Genomic DNA, 18,415 nt, shown 5'->3' on the forward strand with positions numbered 1-18,415 from the left:
GGAAGAAGACAAAAGGAAGAGCTTGGGAGAGATGCATGTGACGTGGGATGGGAGCTTGATTTGAGGGAAGACTTGCATCCAGCTGTGGGGACCCAGGGGTTGTTCTAGTGGGGAGACATTTGAAATCGACACAGAACTATGGCTGGGATTTTACTAGAAGGGGATGGCTGGAGAAGGGAAGAGCCTGAGCAGTGGCAGGGAAGCAAGGTGTGTCTAGAGAATGTCAAAAGTGTCTACCTAGCAGAGGCAAAGTGCACAAACAGCAACCAAGGGTGAGGGAAGCCCTCCAGGTAAAAGTAGATGGGACGTAGTATGAAGTTGTTATGGTTTAGATGTGGTGTCCCCCCAAAGCTCATGTGTGAGACAATGCAAGAAGGTCTGGAGGAGAAAGGATTGGGTTATAGCTTTAATCAAATCAGTGAATTGATCCCTGGTGGGATTAATTGAGTGGTAACTGGAGGCAGGTGGGGTGTGGCTGGAGGAAGTGTGGTTCATTGGGGGGTGGCTATGGGGCGTATATTTTGTATCTGAAGAATGAAGTCTCTCTCTGTTTCTTAGATCATCATGTGAAGCTGCTTCCCTCTGCCACAGTCTTCCGCCATGATGTTCAGCCTCACCTTGAGCCCCAAGGAATGGAGTCTGCTGTCTATGGATTGAGACCTCTAGAAATTGTGAGCAACCAAATAATCTTTTCCTTCTCCACAATTGTTCTGGTTGGTTCTTTTTAGTCGCAACAGCAAAAGAGCTGATTAAGACAGAAATTTAGCAAGTTTGGACTTAACTTTAGAAGACAATGGGAGCCTGAAACACCCCTGCTCCCACACATACACATCTATTGACTCCCACCCATGGCAGGTCATCATCATCTTCTGGGAGTCTATGAGAAAGATCCTGAATCACCCTACATCCATTAAATAAGACTACCAGGGACACTTGAAAACTATTCTCCTGAATAAATAAATAAATAAAAATTAAAAACTTCAAGTGATTTTTATTTTCCAGTTTGGGGAGTCACTTGTGGATCATTCCTGACCAGAAAATGCTATTTATTCATCAAAAAAAAAATCTATTGAGTCCTTCTGACATATCAGATATCATATGAATTACTGAAAATACAGAGAGGAAGCCAACAGACACTGTTTCTGTTTTCATATGGTTAGCAGTCTGGCAGGCCTAATCAACACTAAATGGGTAATTATATGAATTTTATAACTGTCCTAGTTACCATTGAGAAAAAGTGTGGGGTTCTGTGAGAAAGTGTAACAGGGGCTGAAAATTCTGATTAGGGGAGACCACTGGGAGGAGGTCAAGTTTGAGCCAAGACCTGAGGGCTCAGGTAGGAGAAAAAGTTTTGAAAGCCACTGTAAGTAATTCAGGGTACAATGGTGAAAATCTGAAATAGGGGCTGAAGAGAAGAAGAACACGGACCTGCTTCTGCTTGCTTGGCATGGTCAAATTAAGGGAAAATACTACTTAAAACAGAAGAATAGTGAGCTCTCCTCTTGGTAGGACTGTGTCCACCAGGTTTTTAATGAGAACTGATGCACTGTCAAAGCACGTAAGGCTTGGCTGGAGGCTGGAAGGGAATCCTTATTAATCTGTCATTTAGTGCAACAGAAAACCATGTTTCTGCTAGGACATTTAAAGTCTCCAGAACAATCTTATACATTACTCATGTACAAAGTACAAAAAAAAATCACTGTTTTCCAATTTTAGGAGAAAAAAATGCCTGTGAGATGTCTGGGTTCTAAAATATCTCTCTAGGTAGAATTTTTGTTAGCCTTTATTGAGTTTGAGCTACCTATGGAAGCAAGAAATGTTAACAGGGACTTTAATTCCTTTTTATTTACTTGTTATTTAAACTGCATGACTTTCTGTACTCATTTCTATGGAACTAATAATTTCTTCTATTTAATTTGTATTTACATTAAAAATCTAACTATTTAATCTGCGTTTAGATTACAAGCTTAGATTTCTCTTTGTGTTAGTTTTCTGATTTATATACAGACTTATATCCCTGCACAAGGCTTAATAATTTGCTTTGGTATTTACAGCATAAAAATAATTCCTGACTTGCTGTTCAATTCGTATGGAGGGTAGAAGGAAATGGCTGTTTAATAACCAACTGATTTATCAGGTTCTACCATTACAAATTTAGGGCAAATTCAGGTTACAGAATTAGAGTTATCTTTCTCAAATGAAGCCAGTTCTAAATTTCACTTACATTCACATGACTTTACTCCTAGACTAAAAACTTCTCTTTCCTTTGTTGTTTTCCTCTTCAAGGAAGTTGTAACCCAATTTGGAATCTCTATTTGGCTCACCATGATACCACGAGTCACATCTGCTCCTGGAGGCTCTTGGAAGCTAGCAAATTTTATGGCATCCCAACTGAGTGCTTAGTCACACTGATGGGATAAGGGCTGGACCCCATTCAAGTCAGTTGGGGTCTTTTTCCTAGGAATCTCGAATGCACTAGAAAAACATTTATTTTTTCATGTGATAGATATCTTCAGTTCTGTCAAAGGAAAATGTAAGAAGTGGCTTGTTACATAGGAAATTTAATTGGAGAGCACTTTGCTCTTGATGATAGAAAAAGGAGGAGCAGCACAGTGATAAGGGAAAAGTTATGCTTGAAAAGTTAAATCAAGAGACTCCTTTCAAGTTCACTGTGGTATCAGCTGGTTAAGGTCAGGCTGTGTTGGTTTCCGCCCAGCTAAGCAGTCCCTGAGCTACGTGTAGCCCTCCTGCCTTGTGGTTTCTGTACTCAGGGATGGTGAAAAACAACTTAGGGAGGACATCCAGACTTGTGTTTTGAATAGCTTGAAATGTTCTTATGATATACATATATAAGTAGAGATATCAGATAGGCATTGAATGTGGGCCTTTGAGACTATTTTGAATGAAAATATAAATTTGGACTTAACCTCATTAGGGCAAATCTAAAATTCTACCACTTAACTTTCCTTTCCTACATTGAGCCTCTAGTTTTTATTATGTGATTTTTTATAATAAGTTTCTTCTGGAACAAACTTTTGCATTGCTAGTGCAATACTGTACCAGTTTACCAAATGTACCAATTTATCTTCTTCATGGAAATGTATGACAGTTCTTATTTCTGTGCATCATTAACACTATTATTCTAAAAATCTTTGCTAATTTTATACATAAAGAATAATGGAACAATCTGTACTTCTGTGATTGTTAATATTGAACACTTTTCATTTGTATTTCTTCGTTACCAAATTGCCTCTTCTTGGGATTTTCTCTTAGGAATTCAATTTTTAAGTTAATTACTTGTGAAAGTTTTTTTTTTTTCACATAGCAAGACGATTGTTCCTATAAATGCCATTTATGTTAAAACATTTTTTCCCAGCTGTCATTTTACTTTTAATTAAATTTTTTTTATTGTTGTTGCTTTAAACTGATATTTAACATTTTTTGTAGTTCAACCAATCATCCTATTATTTTCCTTTGGGATTTAAAAATAAAGTTATACACCAAATATTATTTTAATATTTACTTGTTTTCTAGTATATTAATGATTTCTTTGAAATATTTAGTGCAATTCAGATTTACTTTCATAGATAGATGAGACCAAATTCTATTCATTTTTTCTAAGTAGCTAAACATCATTCTAGCACAATATGGTTCTGTTATGCATGTTTGTTCTTGATAGCAATTTAGGTCACTTACTTACATAGAGAAAATAACATACCTAAATAGTTTAACATGAATATGCCTCTAAAGGGATTACAATATTTAGTGATGATTTGGAAAAGGTGTACTCTCTAGTCTTTGAGAGTAAAAATAAAGCCACTTAACTTTATTCTTCCTTGACTGTTTAACTGCTATTTCTACCTTCTCTTAGTAGGAGATCAGCCTCGCAGAGGCCATAGTGAGAAACCACTGGTCAATGTCCTATAGTCTTAGCTTTCCAACATCTCTAACTTAACCCTTTCCCTTCCTGTTCCCTCTGTTGGTACAAGATGAGACCAAGCACATATCTTTAAGACTCTAAGTTGCTTCTTATGAATTACTCCTCTGTGGGAAGCAAAATTTGGAAACAAGAACAGTAGATCCATTTCTCATTTCTTTGGAACATGTTCTATTAAAATATTTTTTATTTTATGCATTTTTTTATTTATAGTGTCCCTATAAATCTAGAACAAAAAATCATTAATCTTCTTGTAATGGGTTAAATATTTATAGTTCTATTTTATTAAAGTAGCATAGCCCAGAAGTAAATGTAATTATTTATTCATTATATCTATGACTACCTCTCTTTGTATAGCTAGCAATTAAAAAATAGCAAAATCTGGTTAGCAATAAGGGAATCCTGTACAGTGTTTTACAGAGAACACTGGGCAAATAAGCATTTGTAGTTCATAGATACCATGAAGATAATGTTTATAAAATAATATTTTCTTTTCCTTTCATAGTCTTGGATTCAGAGAATGATGGCTTTCAAAGTGATTATTGTCCATTACAAATCTGATGATATCTTCTTCAGGTGAGTGTTTTCTATTCCATCCTTTTCACTTTTTTTCCCCTTTGTAATCTTTGTTAATCTACCCACCAATTAACAATTCACTGAAATGTGGATTCTCTCTCTCTCTCTCTCTTTTATTTGTCATTTTACATCTTTTCTACAATGGGAGTTTATCAACTCAAAGTATTTGAAAAGAGAAAAAAACAACAAAAAGATAATTCACTAACTGTTCCAGAATATATTATCATTCTATCTCTAGGCACTTGCTGTAAAGAATGAGCAGAAAAAGCAAAATTTCATGTTACATTAGGAAGCAAGATCAAGAGAGACTTGGAGCTCTTTGTGGTCTATTTTTTTTAATAGTTTAGAGCAAGGGTCTTATGCTGAGGTCCAGAAGTGACTTTGTGATGTGGAAGGAAGGAAAAGCATGGGTTTCTAAGTATTTTAAAACCCACTGCAAAATTTGGCTACATCTGATTATTTTTTGGAGCGGGAAGGAGTTTTGTAGCTTTGATCATGTATTCACAGGCATCTGTGACCACAAAATAGTGAAGAACCACTAATACAAAGTAACTAGAGTTATAATAAATAGACATATGCTCTTTTGAGTCCTGTAAGGAAATTAAATTTAAACAAGATATTTCTTTTCCTTTTTTTCCTTTGGCTTAATCCCCACTTTGATGAATTTAATATCATTAGAGGATTTTTTTTTTTCTGAAACTTAACAGAAATGAACAACTTAGAAAATACTTTGAGCTCCCTGGACTCGTGAGTCAGCTGAAGGGTGCTAGAAGTATTCAGTACAATCTTTCAGAAAAGGAGGGGATAAGGCAGCAATCAGCAAAGTGGAGAAGTACTTTTCTTTCTCTGAGCCTGTGCCCTGCCTCACCAGCTGCTGTTGTCATTCTGGAGGCTGAGAAGCCCAACAGATTTAGCATAAAGAAGGTTAACTGCCAAGCATCATGGAAAAAACAGAATCCTTGCAGGATGTTCAAATCCCCTACCTAAGTCGGCGAGAGGAGGGCATACAGTAGGAGCATGAGCCAACAAAAAATACGAGCTGAATTCCCAGAAGGTCCAATGCCTAGTGCACACTTCATCTCTCAACACCTGTTTTTATGAACACTTCAGAGAGAAATGTGGAAAGCACTCATAATGCACCCTGCAAATTCTGCCACAACCATGACATTCTGGCAGAAGCAGAAAGGGGAAATGAACTCCCCAGTGGGCATTCAGCTTAGGGGTTAAGTTTGATGATCATCGTATATCTCCTGTCACCTGTTTACCCATTCTATTATAGGACTCATGGACTTATACATAAATCTTGGAATCCATTTTTAATCTTCTTAAAAAATACATGGGTCATCAGTTCAAGTATATTTCAGCTCTTTCCTGTGAAATTTATTTCTAAATTGTTTACTTTCTTTCCATAAATGTTTCAAATATTGTAAGTCCTGAACATCAGTTGTAGATGTATTTCTCAAATTTATATCCCTCTTTCTTTGGCTCTCATGATGACCTTTGGGAACTTTCAGATTAAAATCCAATCAATATCTCAATATCACAAATCAATATCACTAAGAGATCACAGGATAGGTAACTATTTTAAGCTTTCTCAATATTTAGCAAATGCAGAGTAGTTTATACAGATTATCTTTGCAAAGAAAAGTATTTTGTATTTAGAGAAGCTTATGGGAGAAGAGGTAATGTATTACTTGGGTCCATATTTTAATAAAGAGGATTTTAATGTAAATTCTGGATTTCAATTAAAATATGTCAAAAGAAGTCTGTTATAATGATTATTAGGTGCTAAACAAACACAGCCTCCATGGAGGAAGACCAAGATCCTCAGAGCAAAGAAGAATCTGCTGCTTCTGTCTAAATTTGATTCTAGTTATTTAGGGGTTTTGACAGATCCTGTGATATTAGACAAAACAAAACATTGGGATTGGCTTTGTTCTCCAATATGATTTTTTTTCCAGATGAAAGAACTAAAGTAAACCACAAGGCTAAATAGTGGGCAAAGGATTTATAAAATTCTGAATTTAGGTATAGCTATGGAAAAAGTTGACTTCAGGTTAATGGCACAAAAGATTGAATGATGTTTCTCTATGATTCTACAGCCACATGACAACTTCAGAATTTTTTTCTTCTCCTCCTCCCCCTCCTCCTCCCCCTCCTCCTCCTCCTCCTCCTCCGCCTCCTCCTCCTCCTCCTCCTGCTCCTCCTGGTCCTCCTTCTCCTCAGCCTCCCCCTTCCCTTCTTCTTCTTCTTATTCTTCTTCTTCTTCTTCTTCTTCTCCTTCTCCTCCTCCTCCTCCTCCTCCACCCCTCCCCCTCCCCCTCCCCCTCCCCCTCCCCCTCCTCCTCCTCCTCCTCCTCCTCCTCCTCCTCCTTCTTCTTCTTCTTCTTCTTTTTGTGGTACTGACATGCTAGACATAGACTCACTAAAGTTGCCCGGGCTAGCCTTGAACTTTGATCCTCTTGCCTCAGGTTCCTGAGTTACTGGGACTACAGGCAAGCACCACTTTACCAGGCTCTTTCAGTGTTTTTATAAACAATTCACTTGTGTCTTTTTTTCTCATTTTAAAGTACAGATTCTGCCTGCAAATTGACTAGTTATAATTATGGCAAAAAAAAAAAAACCCACACAACACATTGATCTTGCTATTATAAGGAGAAAACGTGGAAGTAGTATCTAGAAACATCATCTTGGTATATAAAAGATATCATTATTATCACAGGGGAAAAGATGGTAGCAATATTGGGCCAGCATAGTAATATTACATGTATATGTCATCTTTTGTTCTGTATTTGCCTTCGAGAGTAAGCAAATGAATTTCTCAATATCTCACCTCAAGCTTCTTAGGTTATTACATTGAAGGCAAAATGCTTTTGCAAATAAGATATTTAAGATTTTTAATGTATTTAGAGAACAAAGTTAATGGTTTTTATAGAATCTATAATAGACAAGAAGGAAGAGATCAAACTATTTTATTGTTTTAGCTAAAATGAAACAAAATTAGAGAAAGATACAAATCACTAAATTGCAATTGTAAAATAATTCCACAAAATAAAGTTGAATTGAAGCATAAATTTCTGCGTACAGATTATATATTTGCAGGCTTACAGATTTTTATCTGAGGCTTTAGGACCTAAAATTAATATTGTTTTAGTTCTACAGATTAAATGTTGCAGGCATGATATCTTGTTAATATTGAAATAAACTTGTTTCCTAAAAATCATTATTTTACTGGATTATGTCAGCTGCAGGTCCTCTCTTGAGAAAGGATAACCTCCTTCTTAAGCCAATCAGAATGAAGCTCTCACAATCCTGCCCTTCAGAGGCTGGGGTGGTCGGTTGTTGTGCTGTATAGGGACAGGGTTTTCTCCTTCAGCATTTGAAAGAAGACTGCGGAACTGTGCCAGCTGGAAGGATGAAATATAAAAGAATCAAAAGCAAGCAAGTCACACAAAGCACTTTCCTTCCATATAATGAACATACTGTAATTTAGAAAACTGAGTTGAGGATTGCAATATTTTCACCATTGGGAATTGAGGAAGACCAAGATCCATTATGGTCCTTTAAACTAGGTATTTTGCTTAAGTTATCAATGATTGGGTTACAGAACACCAACTTTCTCACTTGTCAACTGGGGGACTTTGGGCAAATGACATATACTTGGTGCCTCACTTTTAATATAGTACCTACTTCATTGGGTTGCTGTAAAGATTAAATGGGCCCATACATGGATAGTACCTAAATGTGCTCAATACTAGAGTACCTACTATGTGCTTGATAAATGTCAGAGAGCAATAGATACGGGGCTTGTCCTGCATGTGTATTATGAGAATTGTCTGACAAAACACATGCAAGACACCTAATAAAAATATTGTTCAATCAATGATAATTCTTATCATCATCATTGTAAAAAACAATTAAAGAAACATTTTTAATATTTAAAAACTTGAGAGTAGTGGGAGTTCTGAATTCCACGTTTTCTATTTTATGCACAAAGTAAAAACAGTATAATAAACATGCTTTTTTTGGATAATTCAGAAGAGCTATGCCAGAAATGAATCTTTTTCAGTTGGAAAAGAAAATAAACTCCTCAGAAACCTGATTGAAATTATAATAGCTCCAGCTGGCACTGTCAATTGAAGAGATAGTTCTGCTTTGCACTCCCCATTCCCACTCATTCACTCGGATACGCTACCTGTTCTGGGCTGATGCTGATGGTCTCTCTACAGATGAGCCAGGTTACACTCTCATGGAGAGGAGGATGAGTCAGAGAGCCAGCATAGGTCCAGTAATCCAGGGAGGAGGGAAGGAGAGTGGAGGGGTCAAAATTTGTAAACGGGGCTCGTTTGCCCTGGGAAAAAAAGGAAAAACCTGTATCATTATTTTGTGATATAAAATAGTTATATCAATGTTACACATATGTACTATTTACCTTGTTATATATTATCTAGAGATTTTAGCTAAGAGTTGAATTGACTGTCTATATATTATTTCCTGACTGGTATGTTTGTGGATATACAAACTAAAAACAATGGAAAAGGCAGAAGATGAACTATATAGATGTTTTAACTAAAAATTTTTCATCTTCATTTGGTTGAAGATAAACAAAAGTTCAAAAAATATTTAATTTCCAATATAAAGCATTTCTGTGTCTCTAGAAATGATGCTAGATTTTGTTCTAGAGACAGAGATATTTATTGACATGCAAATTGGTAATATATTAGTCTTCTCCCAGTTTCTTTTTGATTGGTTTTTTATTTGTATGTGAAATAAACTGATATTTATACACTAACCTTTTATGTATAGGCATTTTTGCCAGACTTTTATATCTGTTCTGTTTTTTAGCTGATTCTTTTGAATTTTCAGGGTAAATGTCAATTATTATATTATTTGTCCATAATAATAGTTTTATATTTGCTTTCCCAATATTCATCCCAATATTTGCCCTTATTTCTTTACTATTATATTTATTCAGACTTTTAATTATGATGTTTAATTGTGATGGTCACAGTTGGCACCCTGTGACCATCACAATTAAACATCATAATTAAAATTAAAATCTTTCTTCATTGAAGTAGAATGCTTCAATTGTTTTAAAATTAAGTTTGATGTTTGATTCTAGTTTCTAGGTAATAATCCTTTTTAAAGTTTTTATTAGTACATCATAATTATATGTAATAGTGAACAATATTCTTCATCAAATTCTAAAAGTTTTCATTTATTTTGTTTTGTCCTCAAGAATGGGTATGGAACTGGGTATGGTGGCAAATGCCTGTAATTCCAGCGGCTTGGGAGGCAGACGCAGGAGAATCATGAGTTCAAAGTCAGCCTCAGCAATTTAGTGAGGCCCTAAGCAACTTGGCAAAATCCTGCCTCTAAAATATATATATATATATATATATATATATATATATATATATATATATATATATAAATATAAATACTGGGGATGTGGCTCAGTGGTTGAGTGCCCCTGGGTTCAATCCCTGGTACCAAAAAAAAAATAAAAAAATTCAATACCCATTCTTTTTATTCTTCTTTTTTTTTAATCTAATGCTCTTCAAGCATGTAACAAGTTGGTGATATAATTTCCATCTTTAATTTGTTTATATAATGAATTATATTTAGAGATTTTCTAATATTAATCACATTTTAGGATAAACTCTACTAGTTCAGAAACATTACTCTCTTGATACAATGTTGAAGTTGATTTGCTATAACTAATTTTAAGATTTCTTTTACCTATATTCCTAAGAAAGATTAGCATACAGTTTTCTTTTTGCATTATTCTTATCTGGTTTTGGTATTAAGTGTAATTAAATTGATGGGGCGTATTTTCTCTGTTTCCTCACCTAGGCAACTGATACATGATTATTTCTTAAAGGCTGAGGAATATTTTTTTCCCTAAAATGATCTAGGCTCAGAATCTTCTTTTAATGAATATTTTTTGACAATCTCTTTGATTTATTTTTAGGCTTTTGGTCTACGTAGGTTTTCTAGCACCCTTTGAGTTAGTTCTCTTCATTTTTTCACAGATCATCCATTTTATATGAATTTTCAAATTTACTGGCATGATGTCATATTTTTTTTCTTTTATATCTTCAGTTATATCCTCTTTTTTTATTTCTAATAATATTTTGTAATGTGCCAAATTTCCACTACCAAATTTGCCAAAATATACTATTTTTTGTTGGTTATTCTAAATCATCAACTTTTTCTTTATTGATGAAAATTTATTTTCTATTTAGTTATCACTTTTCTTCATTATTTTATTATTTTGAATTCTGATATTTATTCATTATGCCCTTATATTTTCTTTTCATATTTTAAAATATATCTTGGGTATTTTTAAATATTCTTTTTTTCTCTTTATAATATACTTATTTAGCTTTAATCTTTTTTGGAATTAGCACAAAACATACTTATTTTATATAAAAATATCACAGTTCTCCAAGAAATCTCTGACTCCGTGGTTTGTTTGCTGTAAAAGTGGGAAAGCTAAGGATGGATATTTCAAAAAACCGATTTTTTTTAAAGTTTTGTTGGGAATCATGATTTTCAAACATTGCCCATTAATGGTATCTCAAAAGTATACTCTTTGTGTCTAAGTTTTTGTACTTCTGAAAAAATATAGATATGTTTCATGAAGTAGAAAAACATTTACATTTCATTTGGGTTTAGTTTTTCAAGCAAATTTGGTTGACTCAGTAACCTGCTTTTCCATAGGCTTCATCCTGCTAAGACAATAATATGAAAATGAAACAAAACAAATCCTTGCACTGGGGTTTTTCTTAGACACAGACAATTTGTAAGTAGGACTTTGATTTTCAAATTAGCTTTTACACCAGTCTTCCTACTCCCACTTCAATAAGCAATTAAATGATTTTTTTACTTCCCTGGATTCTTGTTCTCAGAATTTAACTTAGTTTATTTACCTTGGTTTTAACTGCATTTAGAGCCTCAAGTATTTTCTGGAGCTTTGGGTTGGCCTGACCAACCTGGAGATTAAAAAAAAAAAAGTGATAAAGATTATAATCATGAGAATATTGTTGAGCTAAATCAATCCTTCTCCTCCCTCCCTCCCTTCTTCCCTTCTTTCCTTCCTTTCTTTAATGTACTACAGTAAATGAAGAGAGGTTTGGTACTTTTCTCTCTGCTCTAGGGGAAGAAATTTTGTTAGTGTTTGTCTTTGTAGGCCCTTGTACTCTATAGATCATTCATCAGGTATACTGGCAGATAAAGTAGCAAACAGATCTTGTTTTAAATTAAATTATGAGCAAGATAATCAAAGCTACACAAGACAAAGTGGATATTTAGCAAAACTGTGATATGAAAACCAAACTTTTATTTTTGACCTGTTCTGTTTGTTATGATTGGCATGTCTTTGGCATACTCTGAGTGCTCAATCAAGGTTAACTTGAATTATATATTTAATTTCAAAGTCATAAAACTTTCCAGAATAGAGGATTTGAGCAACATTCACTACTTTAATAATCAATTGAACTTTCTAGGGAAAATTCTCTTAATATTTCCTTCCTGATGAGATAGTAAATAAATAATCCCTGTCTATGAGGTAGGAAGTTTAGAGAACAGGTAATTTGGTATAAGGAGCCTGCTTATCTGTAGTTATAAGTAGAATAGAAATGTTCTAAAAAGAAGAACTCAAGTATCTTTTGCCTTCTGTCATCCTGTTCTGAAGTCTGATTGGTAAGAAATAGCATTAGCAGAGCAGGGTGACTACCTGTAACTCACCTTCATCAGAATACCAATAATCGCCAAACCATCAGCCTTGGAGACTGCTTCTGCAATGCTAGGATACTTTGCAGAATTCCAGTGAACAATGTGACACTAAAAACGACAATGTGGTTAGTTATTTATACAAAGGTAAAAGCAAAAAGTAAGTTGCAAGTCAACTTGACCATATATGATAATGTGTTCAGACAGACAAAATGCATGGGAACTTTTATCCAGTGGGTAGGAAGGTCTACATTCCACTCTTAGGAAGAGTGTACTGATGACAACTCCTAGGACCAATAGGTAAGATTTATTTTCCTACAATATCATCAACTATTCAATGTTAGTCCTTTAACAAAAAGATCTCTCTCTGGCATGAAAAGATCAGGAAATCTGATTGACTAGCTCTAGGACAAAAACTGAAGTAATTTCCCTTCACATGAGGTAATTTGCGGTAACTTTGTGAGAAGGGCTGCCTGGCTTGCCTGGGAGCCATGGCCAATGACAGAATCTCTTGGGCACATCAGAACTCTTGATTCCTCCTTGCCAAACCTGCCTTATTTTTCCCTTCGTAGGAAAAGGTAATACTATCCTCTAATTAATCAAAAAGTACCACAGTTATCATCAACTTCTTATTTTCTACATCATATCTCACAGAGGATATCTCTTCACTTGATCATAACTTTGAGTCTTTGCATTGGCTGTTGATTTTCTCTGGGATTTCTTTCCTTATGGTCTTTGTATAGCAGACATTTGTCTTGAGTTAAGGCTGAATTCAAATACTACTCCTCAGGGAATCCTTTTTTGATTATCCAATATAAAATGACCATAAATCATTTCTCGAAATATTGCTTATCTAATCTCTCTTTTTCCTTTGCTTCCTTCCTTTTAACATTTTTCTTTATCAAAATGAAAGCTCTGATAGCAAGTATTTGCTGAAAATAATATCTTGTGTATGGCAAGTGTGCTCGCTTGTTCTCTCTCTCTCTCTCTCTCTCTCTCTCTCTCTCTCTCTCGTGTGTTGTGTGTGTGTATGTTCTTTAAAAACTTATTTATTTATTTATTTTTGGTACTAGGGATTGAACCCTGGGGAATTTTTATCACTGAGCTACATACCCAGCCCATTTTATCATTTTATTTTTTTGAGACAGGGTCTCACTAAATTACTTAAGACCTTTCTAAATTGCTGAGACTGGCCTTGAACTTTCGATCTTCCTGCCTCAGCCTCCATAGTCACTGGGATTGCAGGCCTATGCTACCATGTCCAGATCAATAACAATTTGTTGAAAGAAAAAAGAATAATTAGTACAATATATCAAGAGAGGTCACTTCCCAGTCATACTTGAAGTGTCATCTCATTACTTATTAGAGTTTTCTTTGGTGCTGCCAGTCTAGATTCTGTCTCTACCCTTGATTATTCTTACATCTATATCCCCAGAGTGCTTTCTGAATATTCACACTGGTATTTACTACTACGTTTGTTTAATCATAATCACTTATGCATATCTGTCTTGGTTGAGGAGTACTTGCTTGTGTCTTATCTGCAAAAATGTAACACTGCTGAGCACTTCCAGTGTGAAAGGAGCTGACCTAAGTGTGCCTTATATAGGTTTACTCATTTCTTTCTCTTCAACAGTTGTTTCAGGAACATACTAATATATTATCTTCACTCTCTAGATAAGAAGATTGGGACACACAGTAATTTCTCCCAAAGATGTACCACCAGTGAGTGGAGGAACTTTGTTTTGAACTCTGGAAATCAGCTGAGGAGCTCGCATTCTTCACCCCAAGGCTGTGCCACCTCTTAACCTGGAGTGTGATAGGTACCCACTTAGGTTTATTGAATGACTCGTTGAACTTTGTGACTAACTGTCTCTCATCATTAGCCTTGATTTTATTTACTTTTCTCCATTTAGATGAGAGAATCACTGATTTAGATTTCTTGAATACTACCAAGGATCCTTCCAAAAGCAATACTAATTTAGATTCCTAGTTCATTTGATTTTAATCTACCTTCAATTTTCTGGGTGAGAAATGGCAGATGAACATTTAATAGATTTGTGCTGCATCAAAAGGTATCATCCAAACATTACAATAAAACACAAAGCAAGTTATATTTGTGTACAGTTCCCAAATCCTCTTTCATAATAAAAGATGCATTTACTCTCTACTCTCGCCATCTCTTTTGTGAAAATTTGTCCTGCATAATCACTTTCACTGGTCCATGAGATACAAGTATGATGCTATTAATTATTAAAGTATTTTTTGTAAGAGAATAAGAACACAATGGAATAAAAATCAGAAGACATTATAATTATCCACCAATAGGGGCCAATTAAATAAATTCTGATGTATTTATGGAATTGAAATAATACACAGATGTTAAACGAGGTGTTAATAAACCTTTTGATTTGGAAAAATAATCATGATAATCTGCAAAGTGGGAAAAACACCAAGTTTCAAAAGTATATGTATTATAAAACTTATTTAATATAAAGTTAACCTGTATATATGGGCATATATGTATTATAGATTTGCACATAACCTCCCTTTGAATCTTCCAGACCCTGGGTTGAATCTAATGCACATGTGCATATTTTTTTCTGTAGATACACAGATAATAATGTCTTGAAATGATCACAGCCTCCCATATGAGGGCAGTTCAGGAAATGATAGTCATTGGGTAGAGGCTGCTGCAGCTAGAACCTCACTAGGTGTGTGCTCCTCCCTGTGACCATTGCTGGGATTGAACTTGACCTCCTTGTAGAGACTTATTATTGAAGTGTTTCTGCCTGGCCACACCCACAGGACAGGTGTGTCCAAACTTGAAGTCTAAGTACAAAGAGAATAGTGATGTTCCCACTTAGGGTTAGAATTTCAAAGGAAGCTGGGCCATCAGTGTTATGTTAGGTCATTGCTATTTTAGGCATTTTCAGAAGAGGTAAATTCTGGGCTCAAAGTGCTGCTCCAAGTTCAGCTATGCCTTTTCACATGAAAAATGTCCCTCAGTTGCCAAACATAGTGCATCTGTTTGATTTTAATGGAGACTGGGAGTTCCTCACAGAGACCAGAATGCTCACTCCTTTGAAATCATTATGATGGTGACTTATGTAGTAGCGGAGCTACTTTGGGGAGTACTTGCAGTGTAAGTATCTCTTACTGAATTACATTACCTCTCCAGCATATTTGACTCCATCCACTGTGTGCTCAGAACCATACTCATTGGTACTGCCCCAGTGAAAATGGAACTGATTGAGTCTATAGCTGTCAGAGAGAGGACCACCTTTCAGCACTGGAAGAAAAGGGAACTTCTGTTAGTTGGATGATCATAAATGCCAACTTATCTTTGCACTTTTTAATATACCAACACAAATTTTTCTTTAGTAAAATGAAAGCAAACAGCATTGCCAAAGTTTTCATCTGATTTCTAATCCCTTCATCTAGGACAATGGCATGTATATGTATGGTGTATCTCTGATTGTGGCTTGATAAGACAGAGTTCATGAGCTATAGACAATTCCCAGCACATGAGCACAATTTTATCTATTTATACTTCCAAGAAAGTATACTGTGACATGAATGGATTGTATGATTAAGGGCTTTTCATGAATCTCTAATTTGCAAGTTTATTCATTCCTTCTTTCAACAAAGATGGCATGTGTTGAAGGCTAGAGCAGTTTATTTTGAGTATCAAATTGCTTATCACATATTTTGTATTTAATCATGACATAACCATGCATGCTAGCTTTATTGAGAATCCCTGGCCAGGGACCAAAAGAAAGCACCTGTGAGGCAAGGTTACTTGAAAAACTTTTATATTGAATGGCCTGTCATTTTGGAGAGTCTTTACAATCATAAGTACTTAAGCTCACATGATACCAGACCTAATCTAATATTAATAAAAGACATAGCACCCAATGTACCTTAGGATTGGAACCTCATAGGGAAGTGCTAAAACAAATTTAGCTTTATCATCAGTAGAACTATCTTTGGGAATTGTTACAACCTATTCAACAAACATTTATGAAAAGCTGTCTATGTAGCAGGAAATATGACAGATTTCAGGGTAGGAGGATAACTCAGTTGTTTCCCATCTCTTTTCCCTACTGTGTTCACCCTCATCTCAATTAGAATATGTTTGTCTTTTTAGTTTTATATTCATAATTATTTGTCCCTTAGACTTTTGGGGAAAAAGTAGTTTATACTGAGAGAGTGAAGTGAGCCTAAAGATCCTGGGATGGCCAGAAGCGACAGGATGGTGTCATTGAGGAGGAGAACAACTGCTGGATGTGGTGGTGCATGCTTGTAATCCCAGTAGCTCAGGAGTCTGAATCCGGAGGATTTCAAGTTCAAAGCCAGCCTCAGCAAAGGCAAGATGCTAAACAACTCAGTGAGACCCTGTCTCTAAATAATAACACAAAATATGGCTGGAGATGTGGCTCAGTGGTTGAGTACCCCTGAGTTCAATCCCTGGTACCCCCCACCAAAAATATCTTTACCACTTGGCCATTTTCTAGAAATCCAAAATGCCTCACCAGATAAAAGCAATGTTACACATTTGCACAAAATACTTGGGGTGGCAGTTTGTGTTTCTTAGCACTTTTGTTTCAATTTCCCCAATAGATTCTAAGGAAAAAAATAACAGAATAATTTTAGGGCTCACCTGATTGGTTATCATTGTCATCAAAAGTCACATGGAAGGAGTGTCCCACATTGATAATTTCCTTAGCAGTTGCTGGATTGTAGGAGACACTGATAGGTTTCAGAGAGGTGTCATGTTTGGTTTCGCTGGTCTTGATGTCAATAGGAGACTGGTTATTTCCATTGGCAATGGGATACAGCTTGCTCCATTGCTCAGGACCTACCAGGATGAATATATGTATACAATTAACACTTTATACCGAATGCTTGATTCTAAGTTTGAGGACTCTACCTGTTTGCTTATTATAGTTTATTCAGCTGTCTTAAATGACATTCTGTTAATTGGAAATTCTGTCTTTGGCAGTGTCCCTTTTCTAAATTATCCTGTAAAAGTTTGTCAGCATCAGTGATATAGGCTTATACACCTAGTCTATAAGATTAGACTATAAATATCTTACTATAAGCAATAGAGTGCAACAAGCATATATCAAATACCTTTTATAGATAGAGGTACTCTAAAGAACAGCTAAAAGTATTTGCAAAGATATTGTAATTATTCAAAACAGTCAACTCAAACTATTGAATTGTATATTATTTTAAAAACTTCATACCTCATCTATTAGAAAAAGGAATAACTGTGGCTGTATATTATTTTAAAAACTTCATACCTCATCTATTAGAAAAAGGAATAAGCTCTTATTTTGATTCACAGGAAAAGCAGTACTCTTACCATTTTCGGCATCGTATCCCCAGTCTAAACTTGCCATGGTCTTCTAGTTTTCTTTCTCTGAAAACAAAAATAATACCTGGAATAACCAACTGCAACTGTGCAACTTTCACATGGGGTTTTTATAGAAACTTCTCTGCCCTTATGAGGCCACTATTTCATCATCTCTCTCCTTATCAGGAGGTATATAAAAAAGGTGTTGTAACAAAAATGTCTGCAAAGGTTAGCTCAGCTCTAATTATTTTATTTTACTATGAAAGATATCAAAATTATAGATTTTATTATACCAAGTCCTCTTTCTCTTAGGCTATTCAAAAATATTGTCAAATGAAATTCTTTGTATTTTCCAAATTAAAATTATTTCATGTACTTAAGTTTTCCAATTCCACCCTTGCAATACTAGATACTATAATCTAATAAGAAGATTAGTTTGCATGTTTACAGGGTGAACTGAGCTAGTATCATGAAATTAATTTAGAATTAGATAATGAAATTACTATTTGTAATATATATTATTCATAAAGCCCTTCATTCTGGAGCACTATTGGAATTCATAAATGGAGATTTATTAATACCAAAGTGAAATATTACATATATTTATTTTATATAAAATAAGTCTACTAGGATAAAAGCCTTCTTATTTGTAGTTCCATACAAATTTATACTTCATTTCAAGCTATTTTATTTTACTAACACACTCTATAGAGTAAGAATTACCATTTTGTAGTAGAGAGATGTTCAGAACTTCACTTCAGCTAGCAAGAAGTCAAGACTTCTGCCTCCAGTTAACTTGCCTCCCT

General features: G+C 35.0%; 1 protein-coding gene across 1 annotated transcript in view; it reads right to left on the reverse strand.

Moving 5' to 3' along the window:
• Positions 1 to 7,468: 7,468 nt before the first annotated feature.
• Ca1 (carbonic anhydrase 1) overlaps positions 7,469 to 18,415 on the reverse strand; it is a 40,469-nt gene continuing 29,522 nt past the window's right edge. The window contains exons 2-8 of the mRNA XM_046458637.1: positions 17,619 to 17,675; positions 16,911 to 17,108; positions 15,421 to 15,539; positions 12,266 to 12,361; positions 11,449 to 11,511; positions 8,709 to 8,864; positions 7,469 to 7,920 (exon numbers count right to left, since the gene is read on the reverse strand). Coding sequence (XP_046314593.1) covers positions 7,804 to 7,920; positions 8,709 to 8,864; positions 11,449 to 11,511; positions 12,266 to 12,361; positions 15,421 to 15,539; positions 16,911 to 17,108; positions 17,619 to 17,655 — 786 coding nt within the window. The 5' untranslated portion in view covers positions 17,656 to 17,675 and the 3' untranslated portion in view covers positions 7,469 to 7,803. The remainder of the gene's footprint in view (positions 7,921 to 8,708; positions 8,865 to 11,448; positions 11,512 to 12,265; positions 12,362 to 15,420; positions 15,540 to 16,910; positions 17,109 to 17,618; positions 17,676 to 18,415) is intronic.

This window comes from Marmota monax, unplaced genomic scaffold, assembly GCF_021218885.2.
Source record: "Marmota monax isolate L192 unplaced genomic scaffold, Marmota_monax_Labrador192_F-V1.1 WCK01_AAM20220418_F8-fsc00147, whole genome shotgun sequence".
NCBI classification, from domain to species: Eukaryota; Metazoa; Chordata; class Mammalia; order Rodentia; family Sciuridae; genus Marmota; species Marmota monax.